Raw genomic sequence first — 12360 nt, forward strand, 5'->3', positions numbered from 1 at the left:
AGAGAGTAGAGACGAAGTTGGTGGAGGAGACGATCAGAGCCGGACGACGCCAATGCAATGCAAGTGTGTCCACGGTACAGACCAAGTCCATATTGTACGCCCAATGCAATGCAAGCTGCGTGAATGCTTGACCCCTGAATTGGATGCATGTGCCGCATGCGTGCATGCAAATGGAGAGTGTTTTTTTCTTCGCGTGAGAGGCGAGACCAGTGTCGGTGGAGGTTTCATCAAGTTTCAATCGTATTTAATAAGCTAACATAGACATTTTTAATGACATAACACCATATTTAAAAAGAGAGAAGAAATAAGTTTCATAGGGATTAAACTCTCTTTATCAACTCGCAATGAGTCATGGAATTAAATGTTTATAAAACTATGCATTGAGAGTGGTTGTTTCATTTGACGTGGCATTTGTGAAATCAACGCTACGAAACTCTTGCTGAGACCCATGCATGCATGGCCTCTACCTTTTTAGCATTCAGGTCGAGACTCGAGGCTACTACCGTACTCACGTTACTACGACTGAATGATCGGCTGATACCAGAATCAACGTCGGAAAACTCGCCCCTATTCTAAATTTCTAACCCTCTGTTCCTGTTCCAAAATATATACAAGGTGTTTTATGTTCAGTTATTGGCCCTGTTCGTTTCGCTGAAAAAACAAACCGAAACATTGTTCCGACTGATTTGTTGTGAGAGAAAAATATTGTTCCGAATAAAAAAACAAGCTGAAAAGTACGGATTATAAGACAAGCGAACAGGGCGATTAAGACAAACTTCTCTAACTTTAAATAAATATATGTATATAATCTCAAGATATATTTTACAGGTACGTGAATTTAATTAAACTAGTATTATGTCACATTTTTTCATGAAGCATTGGAGGGAAGAAAAATGAACGTGTGGGTTAAATCCGAGTCGTCGGACTTGTCAGCACCACGAATTCCGGTGACAATGCCAACATCGGCCAACATCGTCCCCGATTCCTTCATAAAAACTTTGAGCTTGCTAGCGTCTGGACATCCAGATGGACGGGGCATCCGGACGCCCACGCCTGCAGTGCGTTTCACGTGCCCACGTAGGGCCTGTGCCGCCATGAACATTACGAGAAGAGGGAGAGGGGGTGGCGATGCCAGTTGGTGCCGAGAGGAGGAGGAGACACCGAGGCGAGGCAGCAGAAGACGTCGTAGGAGATAAAACACCCGATCTACTTTTGAAACATTCAGATACAATACTTGCAACATACGTCTGAAAACAGATGAACCGATTGAAACCTGCATCTGAAACGCTTGCAAAAACACCTGAAAAACACTGGAAACCATTGCAAAAACATATGCAATATCCAGATAAAACACTTGCAACATACGTCTAAAAAATAGATAAAACATTGGGAACACAAGCTTGTGCAACATATGCATACAACCATTGCAACATATGCAACATTCCAATCTACTTTTGCAACATTCATATGAAACATTTGCAACATACCTCGGAAATATTTGAAACATAAATCTGAAACGCATGAATCATACGGAGCTCAATGCCGGCGTGGAGCTCGATGCCATGGAGTGACGTGGAGGTCGCCGGTGCGGAGCTCATCGGCGGCACGGACCTCGACAGTGGCCTCAGATGACTGGATCCCGCCCGCGGTTCCACGCTTAGGCCCCGTCGGCCGCCGAACCTGGCACTTAGCTCCCAGGGTACACCAATCCAGGCACTAGCCTCTAGCTTGGTTTAGGACGTGAGAATGGATGGGGAAGGAGAGGGGCATGAGCCGCTTGATGCCGGGAGACAGCATTGGGTGCCGGGCTGCGGCGGCAGATTGCGATTCACAGGCGGTGCAGCCGGGGGGGGGGGGGGGGGGGGGGCGCGCATTGCGTGCAGGCTGGTCGGGGTCCATCCGTCCGGACGGACGCCCTCAGCCAAGCATTATCGTAAAAACTTTGACACCCTCGTGTGGGATATATGTTGTGGCAATTATATTATGACCCATCACAAAAATGACTTGTGGCCCAATAAGGCCCATGTAATGAGCGACCGATTGGTGGGCTAAATTTTGTTGCAAGCTGATCCTCCATATTGGGCTTGGGCGGCTCATGTTAGAGACAATTAATATGTTTTCTTATTTTGGCCTGTTACATTTTTTTTGGCTAAGACGCGTTTGAGTTTTTTATTGGGCCTAAACCACTCCAAACCTATTCTTTGTATGGGCCTAACAATTCTAGGTTTAGTCACTGTGTGGTCCAGTCCCATTTATGCACCAAGCATTCCCCGTTCCAGCACATAATACAGCAAGCAACCAGCAATCAATCTACTACAAGCAAAAAATCAAAATGGTCACATTGAAGCGCCATGCATTATCCCAGAGGCATCACCAAAATTACCTGCTCTTATGGTTCAGACTTTCAGACTACACAATCAAGCTACCATACACGCTACCAGCATCGTGCTTTATTTGTCCCAGAGGCATGGTGTTTTATGTCCCAGCTAATTTGCATAATAATTGTGATAATCCACGCACTTGCTATGTACAATTTGGACATTCCGATTTCTGTACACCAAGTTAATAGCTCACCTCCGTCCCGGCTTGGTAGCATTCAGGTGCATTACCGCAGAACACCACAAGGCGAATATAGGGAGATTTAATTGTTACATACTGCAGTGTACTACTTTCGTTCAAATAGTTCGACAGTTTTACACGCACTTACTGCCAGGAAAATCTCTAGCATGATTTCATGAATCAACAGCACGGACAGCTACATCACAGAGCTTAATGGAAACGAAAAAAAAGGACCATACTGTAACAACACCAAGCCAGGAGCATGAGCAGCATCAGGACCACGGTCGGGGGAGTCAGTTTCCTTGCGGAACAGCAGCGAAGATACATGGAGCATCTACTTTGAGCATCAGATACAACAGCCAAAAGAACACGCACATGATGGATCCCTACAGGAGACAACTAGGAGTTTTGGTCATTGGTGGTCTCTTTGTCTTCGCCTGATTTATCACCGGTGGCGGTAGTTCCATCTAGGAAGCTGACGATGACAACTGTGATGTTATCGGAGCTTCCCCTCCGGGAAGCTTCTTCGAGAAGCTTGTTTGCTGCTTCCTGGGGGTCCTGGATAGGCTTGACCATGGCAACAGCTTCCTGGAAAATACATTACATCAGGTAGAGTGATAGACAGACCAATTGCACTGAAGGAAATATTTAGTAATATTTATAGGTACCTCATTAGTGACAACATCCCAGAGTCCATCACTAGCAAGGATGAGGAATTCAAGGGAGCTATCGACCACCTCCTCCTGATTGTAATAGCAAAAGTCGTTTTTCAGATGGCTACAGTGGGGGACTCGATGTATGACATCGCTTATGATAGAATCTCCATTTTAGGCACTTATTACAAACGCACCATACTTCCTCAAACTATGATATGCTTGGAAAACTATCGAGGCAATCCATAAGAAAACAAAAGTACACGACGAACCTTGATTTCAGGGTCAGCGACAACATACTGCTTCAAGAGTTTATCACCAAATGCTCTTGAGACAGCGAGAACACCACCCACCCGCCATGTCCCTACAAATTTCGAATAAATCAAACAGTAGAAATAACAGTAACGCAACATATTAAGATTAGATGGTTTCTTTTTATAGATAGATTCAGAGGAGTCACTACCAGCCCACATAACAAAGCCCCCTGCATCCTCAATTCTCTGTCTCTCATCTGTCTGATCAGGCTTGTGATCCCTTGAAACCGCAATTGCTGCAGGTCAAGATGGAGAAACATCATAAAATTGTTGAGCATTAGTGCAATGTGATTAGCTTGAAAGTTTCTGATACAAGTGGAAGTATAGGAACAGACACTGAGATATGTCATGTTACAGACGATAAACTTACCCTGTCCTCCTTTAGAAATAACAGCTCTAGAATCTCCAACATTTGCAACAAGCAAACGGTCCCCTACAATAATAGCTGTTGAGGCAGTTGAGCCAGCATCTCGAGTTTGACTGCTATCAGCTTTCAGGAATTCTGAATCTGTGTGGTTGTAAGTTTCGGCTGCAGCAAAACAATAGAAGGATATCAAGTTCACCATATCTCAGTGTACAAGTAGAAAGTTCACAATAGTTAATATGAACGTACCGATAGCAGCCTTGGTATCAGTGATGAACTTTGGGTGTTTGATTAAATTGCTGAAAAGATGCTGCTTAACATACTCAGCTGCTCTGACTCCTCCATGACCTACAGAAACAGAAAACCATGCTCACCTTACAACTCAAAATATCAACTTCATCAGGGAGTGCTGCCATTAGGAGAACCAAAGGAATTGATTGACATCACTTCAGAGGTCAGTAGACAGTACATACCATCATATACACCGAACATCCCAACTTTCTCTCCGTCAACGTCGTCTATCCTTGCCTCGTAAAAGTCCTCCATCGATGCTCTTTTCCCAGGAGAACTCGCAACTCCATAACTGAACCGCCCATTTTCACTATTACTGCAAGGGGAAATGTTGTGTCAAACAAGTGCGAATTCGGACTTATGTGACACTGCACACTGTTAGTTTTTTATACCTGACAGAAAATTCAGTACAAGGAATTTCCTATGAAATCAATAAACTGATTGAGCTGATATGAAGTTTTGTATGCTTTATATTCCGAAAATAAATCAACATCTAACTTCCATCAAGTTCATCAGAGTAGCAGAAACTTTTTATTTCTTTGTAGTTAGCTTGGAATACCATCTAACACATTAGTATAACACACAAGTTATGTTAGACTAGAAAACAAAAAATAAGCTTGTCAACAATAGGTCACCAAATATAGAGAGACTTGCAGAAAAACACATCTAGCTACTCAGGACTTGTATGTAGTACTAGTATTCAAAGAGCACGGATGCGAGGAATGTCTTATTTGCAAAAGGGCACATTCAGTGACCCAATACATCAGCGAGGGAAGTAGGATTGATTAGAACAAGAAATCCTGGAAAATCCTCAATTAAAAGACCACGAGTTTTGGTTAGTGGCGCTTAGATCAGCCATGTATGACCAAAATCTTAACAGATCCTGACGCTTTGGCACCCGAACATGAAAAGTGGCAGAAAACTGGTAGTCCTCCAATCATAATCATGAGAAGAGGCAGAAGCGAGGCCCCCGAACGTTCTGATCCCTCGCAGGGCAGGCAGTAACCCACCATCGTTCCACCCTCGTCATCAACATGATCAAACCAGTGAACACAAGTCAGGTTACTACTGTAAGGATCGGGCAGATGAGATCCATACGAGGGGTGGGGGCGGGGGCGGTCGACTGCGGGGGCCTAATAATTCCGGTGTCCCGAATCCACAGCCACAGCAACCCCGAACAAGCAGAGGGAGGGTGGTACAACATATAATTCATCCCCGCTGCCACGGATCTCTGCTCCGAGGCGCCATAGCCTCCTAAAAAGGGAGGCTCTCGTTCCCCACGGCGAAGTCAACCAGATGGATGGGGGGCGAAAGGGAAAGCAGAAGGATTAAAAAACCTGAGGTGGGCGGTGTCCGCCGACCCGTCCCCGACGAGCCCCATGCGCGCCACCTCCGCGACGCCCTCCCGGCCCTGGCCGCGGTCCTGGCACCAGCAGGAGGAGGAACAGGAGACCGCCCGCCCCGGGAGCAGGAGGGAGAGGAGGAGCACCACCAGCGAGAGCGAGAGCGAGAGGCGCGCGGATGGAGGTGGTGCTGGTGGTGGTGGTGGTCCCCACGGCCCCTCCTCGCGCATGAAAAGGGGAGGGGGAGCCGGGAAGCAGGGAAAACGGATGGACGAGAGGAGAGGGAGGTGTGCAAGGGAAGGGAAGCGCTGCTCGCTTGCTTGAGGAGAGGAGAGGAGAGGAGAGGAAAGGCTGGGGAGGTGGAGGAGTGGATGAGAATGATCGGCGGCCGCGGATGACGTGGCGGGGCGCCGCGACTGGACGGACCCGGCCCCCGGGCGGGCTCTTCTTCGCCTCCTGTCCTGTCCCTCACGGTCACGACCCACGACCGCACCACCACCCTCACCTCGGCGTTAATGTCGTGCTACACCACGGCATGGTCAGGTCCGGTCCCCCTACTTATAGGTGGCCTAGCTTCAGGACGCTCGGGTCGTCGTCGTCGGGTCAGGGTGCGGTGGTGGACTGGTGGGCATCACTCGGTTCGTTCGGTCATTACGGCTCAGTTTCGGGGCAACCTGTCCATACGTCCAAAACGTCACACCTCTTGTGATTGATAAACACGATTACACGAATGACGACGAGTAGACGGAGGACGCGTCTACGTGTAACGTGTACTACTTACGGTATACAGTGGGTTGTGTTTTTTTTCCTGACACACAGGTCAGAGAGAGCGTGATGCCCTTTGGTTTCCATGCAAGATCCCGCCCGCGCTCCATTGGATCTCGCTCCCGCCTCCCGGCCGGCAAGGCAAGGCAATGATGAGCCGGTGCCCGGTGGCCTCGAGATGCGCACGCACGCGCCGTGGACACGTGTGCGCAGCGTGGGCGACGACGGACGTGACGCGGGTATACCAGGATCGCGCGTCAACTGCAGTTGCTAGACAAGTTCGATGAAAAAATGGGCGGACATACAGTAGGCAAGCTTAACTAAACTGAAGAGAAATAGATGCCATTTTCGTGCTCCTGAAACCTGAATGAGACCGACCGTCCATGCACATGCATGCAAAATACTCCTCTGCATCACTCTCACTCGTCGCGTGCATGTAGCGTACAAGCATCCTGCTGGGGCAGTGCAGAGGAATGGGTTCTTTTCTTTCTCACCTCCACCGTCTAAGAGAATGCAACTCTGTGTCGGTCAAACTAACTTAACTTTAACTAAGATGGTGTTTAAATCTAGAGGGTAAAATTTAGGGGTGTTATATAGAGATGTCACTGAAGGGTTATGAGGATGCTACGCTAGCCGGAAAACAAAAATTCGACCTCATAAACCAGGATCTACTGCTAGTTATAGATCACGGGATTACCACTAGACGCGCAGGTGCAGCGGAAGCGACTCGATGTAGTCGAACGCATCGTAGCAGTGCCGTGCAGTTGCGAGGTCGTCCGTCCGTCCGTCCCCTTCGTGCGGTTCGTCCTTGTGCTCCAGATGCAGCACCTCCGAGGTATCCACACGTACAGGGAGGAAGCGTTGCGCCTCCGGACTGCTAGGTCTGCGAGGAGCAGCAGGCGCGGGCGTAGGATGGGCGGCGGCGGCTGCCAAAAGGCGTGGATTACTTAGCCCTGTTGCCCACCCCACATATTTATAGGCGTCCCTAATGAGCTCCCGAGTTGGATGCCTATTAGTAACCCTAAGCCTTGTCTAATTCGGATCCAATCCGGCGACCCTATGGGTTCACGCACACATAGACATGGCCCGAGTACTCCTACTCGGCCATTAGTTGATAGCGGCATCTAGCAAGGCATGTCAACTCCTATGTGTACGCAAAGATCATATCAGACGAACCACCATAAAACCACATACTTGTTATTCCCTTGCCTCACGATATTTGGTCCAACTCATAGGTTAACACTTAACCCAAGCACGGCCATGCATTTCTTGATCTAATCATTAGAGTGATCCAGTGATATCTCTCTCGTATAGAGAGGGGCAAATTCTATCTTGATTGTCTATGTCTCATGGCATGTTTTCCGACAAACCCGAAAACCACCTTTATAACTACCCTGTTACGGAGTAGCGTTTGATAGTCCCTGAGTAGGTCGTTTCACATCTTGAATACGTACAACAATCTCAGGTCTAAGGACATAACGTACATGATGTGAATAGAGATGATAACGACATCTCACGTTGGGTCAGTCTAGCCCCATGTCATACATGTGCCCACATTATTAGTTTGACATCTCCATGTCTATGACTTGTGAAACATAGTCATCAACTAATAATGTGCTGATCCATTATTCATGTGTGTCCTCACACGAACTCTGATCAGGGACAACATTAGAATAACCATTCAAGTAAAAGAGTTTCACAAACAATTCATATAATTGCTAATCGATATAGGTTGTCTTTAATGGAAATTCAATGAACTCATATTATATCATGGATACAAGGCAATATAATCATCTCTATGATTATCTCTAGAGCATACTCCCAACAATCTCCCACTTGCACTAGAGTTAATCTCGAAGATATCTAATACCCATAGCTCTTATGTGCGCCTCATGCTTAGGTTGTGGAAGAGCCTTTGTCAAAGGATCTGCAACATTCAAATATGTGTGTATCTTGCACATCTTGATCTCATCTCGTCTAACGAACTCTCGAATGAGGTGAAATTTCGGTAATACATGTTTGCTCTTTTGGTGATTCTTTGGCTCCTTAGCCTGCGCAATTGCCCCATTGTTGTCACAATGTAGATTCAATGGGCTGGACGTATTCGGAAACACACCAAGTTCAATGAGGAACCTCCTCATCCAAACACCTTCCTTCGTAGCTCCAGAAGCTGCAATGTACTCGGCCTCTGTTGTAGAATCGGTCACCGTCTCCTGCTTGGAACTTTTCCAACTTATAGCACCACCATTTATTATGAACACAAAACCTGATTGAGACTGTGAATCATCCGTGTCAGTTTGAAAGCTAGCATCAGTGTAACCATTTACAACGAGCTCCTCCTTACCTCCATAGATTAAGAATACATCTTTAGTCCTTCTCAAGTACTTAAGAATGTTTTTAACAAGTGTCCAGTGACTCTCTCCTGAATCAGCTTGGTACCTGCTCGCAACACTTAGAGCATATGAGACATCTGGGTGAGTACATATCATGGCGTACATGATGGAACCAACTGCCGAGGCATATGGAACCTTACTCATGCACTTTCGCTCATCAGATGTCGAAGGACACTGTTTATCGCTAAAGCGCATACCATGTGACATAGGTAGGAACCCTTTCTTGGACTGTTCCATGTTGAATCGTTTCAACACCTTGTCAATGTACGTATCTTGGCTTAATCCTATAAGCCTCTTCGATCTATCTCTATAGATCTTGATTCCCAAAATGTATGCTGCTTCTCCTAAATCCTTCATAGAAAAATTATTATTCAGTAAAGTCTTTACGGATTGCAACATAGGAATGTCATTCCCAATCAATAATATGTCATCCACATACAAGATCAGAAATACAACAGTGCTCCCACTTTCCTTCTTGTAAACACAAGGTTCTTCTTTATTCTGACGAAAGCCAAACCCTTTGACCACTTCATCAAAATGAATGTTCCAACTCCGAGATGCTTGCTTTAACCCATAAATGGATTTCTGAAGCTTGCAAATTTTTCCAGCATTGTTTGGATCAACAAAACCTTCGGGCTGTATCATATACACGTCCTCATCCAAATTCCCATTTAGAAAGGCTGTTTTAACATCCATCTGCCATATCTCATAATCAAAATAAGCAGCTATTACTAGAATGATTCGGATAGATTTAAGCATCGCTACCGGCGAGAAAGTCTCATCGTAGTCAATTCCTTGAACTTGTCGAAAACCCTTTGCAATAAGTCGAGCTTTATAGATGTGAACGTTTCCATCCATATCCTTTTGCTTTTTATAGATCTATTTGCACTCTATGGGTCTAACCCCATCAGGCAGGTCAACCAAGTTCCAAACTTGATTGTTTCCCATGGAATCTATCTCAGATCTCATGGCACTTTGCCATTTCTCGAAATCTGGGTCCATCATTGCTTCTGCATAAGTCGCAGGTTCATCATCGTCTAATAATAACAAATCCCCATGCAACTCACAGATCCTTGCTAACCTTCATGGTTGTGGCGGTGTTTCTATTGCCACGGGTATCTCAACTTGTTCTGCTACATTAGCATCACTTGTAGAGTCCTTCCCAACTGGCTCATCTTGAACTTCTTCAAGATACACCTTCTGTCCACTTTTCTCTCTTTTGAGAAACTCTTTCTCTAAGAAAACACCGTTCCGAGCAACAAACACTTTGCCCTCTGATCGGTTGTAGAAGTAATACCCTAAAGTTTCCTTTGGATATCCCACGAAAAAGCATTTGTCTGATTTGGGTGTTAGTTTATCTGTCATAAGTCGTTTGACATAAACTTCACAACCCCAAATTTTTAGAAAAGACAAACTGGGACTCTTACCAGTCCACAACTCATGTGGTGTCTTAACTACTGACTTAGATGGTACCCTATTCAATGTGAAAGCGGCTGTTTCTAGAGCGTATCCCCAAAATGATAACGGTAGGTCTGACTGGCTCATCATAGACCGAACCATGTCCAACAAAGTCCGATTACGTCGCTCAGACACGCTATTTCTCTGAGGCGTTCCAGGTGGCATAAGCTGTGGAACAATTCTGCAACTCTTTAGATGATTGCTAAACTCATGGCTCAAATATTCGCCTCCACGATCAGATCGCAAAGCCTTAATTTTCTTGCCACGTTGATTCTCTACTTCACTCTGAAACTCCTTGAACTTTTCAAATGTCTCAGACTTATGTTTCATTAAGTAGACATAGCCATATCTACTAAAGTCATCAGTGAAGGTTATGAAGTATTGGAATCCGCCTCTTGCTGTCGTACTCATTGGTCCGCACACATCAGTATGTATGAGTTCCAGCAAGTCTGCCGCCCTCTCAGGAAACCTGTGAAAGGCGTCTTGGTCATCTAGCCCAATAGGCAAGCCTCACATGTCTCGTATGATTCAAAATCAAACGAAGTTAAAAGCCCATCAAATGGAGTCTCTTCATGCGATTCTTACTTATATGACCTAAACAATAATGCCACATATAGGTAGGACTTAACTCATTAAGCCGAGGCCTTTTAGCACTTATATTATAGACATGAGCATCTTCAAGATTTAAAATAAATAACCCATGCACAATGGATTGCAGAAGCCACAAACATGTCATTTTTAGAGATCACACAACCATTGTCTTTACTCGCAATGAATAACCATCCTTTATCAAATATGAAGGTGACACATGTGTCGACTTAAACTAGGAACAAAATAACAATTATTCAACGCCATAATAAATCCTGACGAGAGGTGGAGTTGCATCGTCATGACGTTCAACGTAGCAACTCTTGCATTATTGCCCACGCCCAGAAATCCAATTCTCCCTTTTTCCACACTTCTACTTCTTATCATTCCCTACATCATATTAAAAATATGAGCAACCGATCCGGTATCAAATACCCAAGAATTAATATAAGAATTAGCAAGGAAAATGTCCGTAACATAAACACAAGATGTACAAGCTACGGTGAGTATCTTTACTGCTGCGATCCTTTATGGATTCCAGGTTACAGCTTGTAGTTCCTCTTAGTTGACCTTCCCTGATAATGAAACACTCAGCATCAGCATGTGGTCTAGCCTTGGGCGTAGGTGGGTTGGCTTAGAGATCTCATCTTTAGCCTTGCCCTTTTTTCTTCTTCCAAGATTGTCCTTCTTATTAAACTTAGGCTTGTTTTGGACCGCCATCACATGACTACTGCTAGCCACCTTTCTTGATATCAGCCTCTGTGTTTTAAGCCTGCCACATAATTCATTCAAGCCCTCTCCGCCCCATGCATATGTTAGTTCATGATGAAATTTTCATAGCTGGGCGGAAGGACGCGAGAATAAAATCAGTAGCTAATTCAGGGCCAATTGGGAAGCCCAGCTTCTCCAACCTCTGAAGTGTAACCAACCATTTGATCACATATGGCCCCAACTGCTGCGCCCTCTGCTAGCTTGGTTTCAGCAAAAGCTGTGAGACATTGAAACCTTTCAGTCCTGGCTTGAGTCTAGAACATATTATTGAGCGCCACGATCATATCGTGCGCTGCATGGTTATTGTCAAACTGCAACTGCAGATCTGGTTCCATACAAGCAAGCATAAGGCAACTCACTTCAAGATCAGCCATCACATGCTTTCTTTTAAGTGTTTTTTTCTGCAGCTGTGCATTATCAGTAGCTCATCTAGTAATGGGGGTGTCTAGAATTTCTTCCTTTTCTCTAACCCTGAGAACAATTCTCAGGTTGCGGATCCAATCCGCATAGTTTGTTCCATTCAACTTATCTTTCTCAAGAATTGAACGCAAAGTAAATGGTTGATTGCTAGGTGCCATTTATCTACAACAAAAGTAATGCAAAATACTAAAAACAATGTATCCAAGATAGAGTAAACAATATTAAACCTTTAATAGAATCTACTCCTACTAAAATCAATATCCCTCTCTTGAAATTTAGTGACTCAAGACCCACAACTAACAAGTTCTACTAGTGAGCTTTAGCATCACCGCTAGAAGACATGTAGATTGGTAAGCAACTCTTTGCTAATCATATCACATATGACTCTTGTTATTGGGTAGCATCTCTATGCTTTAGTGCCCAACTACTCATGCTCCAAGG

At 45.2% G+C, this 12360-nt stretch overlaps 1 protein-coding gene across 1 annotated transcript; it reads right to left on the reverse strand.

Moving 5' to 3' along the window:
- Window positions 1–2524: 2524 nt before the first annotated feature.
- Window positions 2525–5904, reverse strand: LOC136533464 (probable protein phosphatase 2C 45). The gene is made up of 8 exons (XM_066526009.1): window positions 5519–5904; window positions 4364–4497; window positions 4140–4238; window positions 3897–4055; window positions 3676–3762; window positions 3485–3576; window positions 3228–3302; window positions 2525–3147 (listed from the first exon to the last, which is right to left on the reverse strand). The coding sequence occupies exons 1-8, from the start codon at window positions 5752–5754 to the stop codon at window positions 2959–2961; spliced, it is 1071 nt and encodes a 356-aa protein (XP_066382106.1). The 5' UTR covers window positions 5755–5904; the 3' UTR covers window positions 2525–2958.
- Window positions 5905–12360: the final 6456 nt, after the last annotated feature.

Source organism: Miscanthus floridulus, unplaced genomic scaffold (genome assembly GCF_019320115.1).
Source record: "Miscanthus floridulus cultivar M001 unplaced genomic scaffold, ASM1932011v1 fs_893_1_2, whole genome shotgun sequence".
NCBI classification, from domain to species: domain Eukaryota; kingdom Viridiplantae; phylum Streptophyta; class Magnoliopsida; order Poales; family Poaceae; genus Miscanthus; species Miscanthus floridulus.

Coding starts and splice junctions, on each gene's coding strand:
- LOC136533464 (XM_066526009.1), bottom strand. CDS start 5,754: ATGCGCGAGGAGGGGCCGTGGGGACCACCACCACCACCAGCACCACCT. Junction 4,498..5,518: donor GCGGACACCGCCCACCTCAG/GTTTTTTAATCC, acceptor TTCCCCTTGCAG/TAATAGTGAAAATGGGCGGT. Junction 3,577..3,675: donor GGGCTTTGTTATGTGGGCTG/GTAGTGACTCCT, acceptor CGAAATTTGTAG/GGACATGGCGGGTGGGTGGT.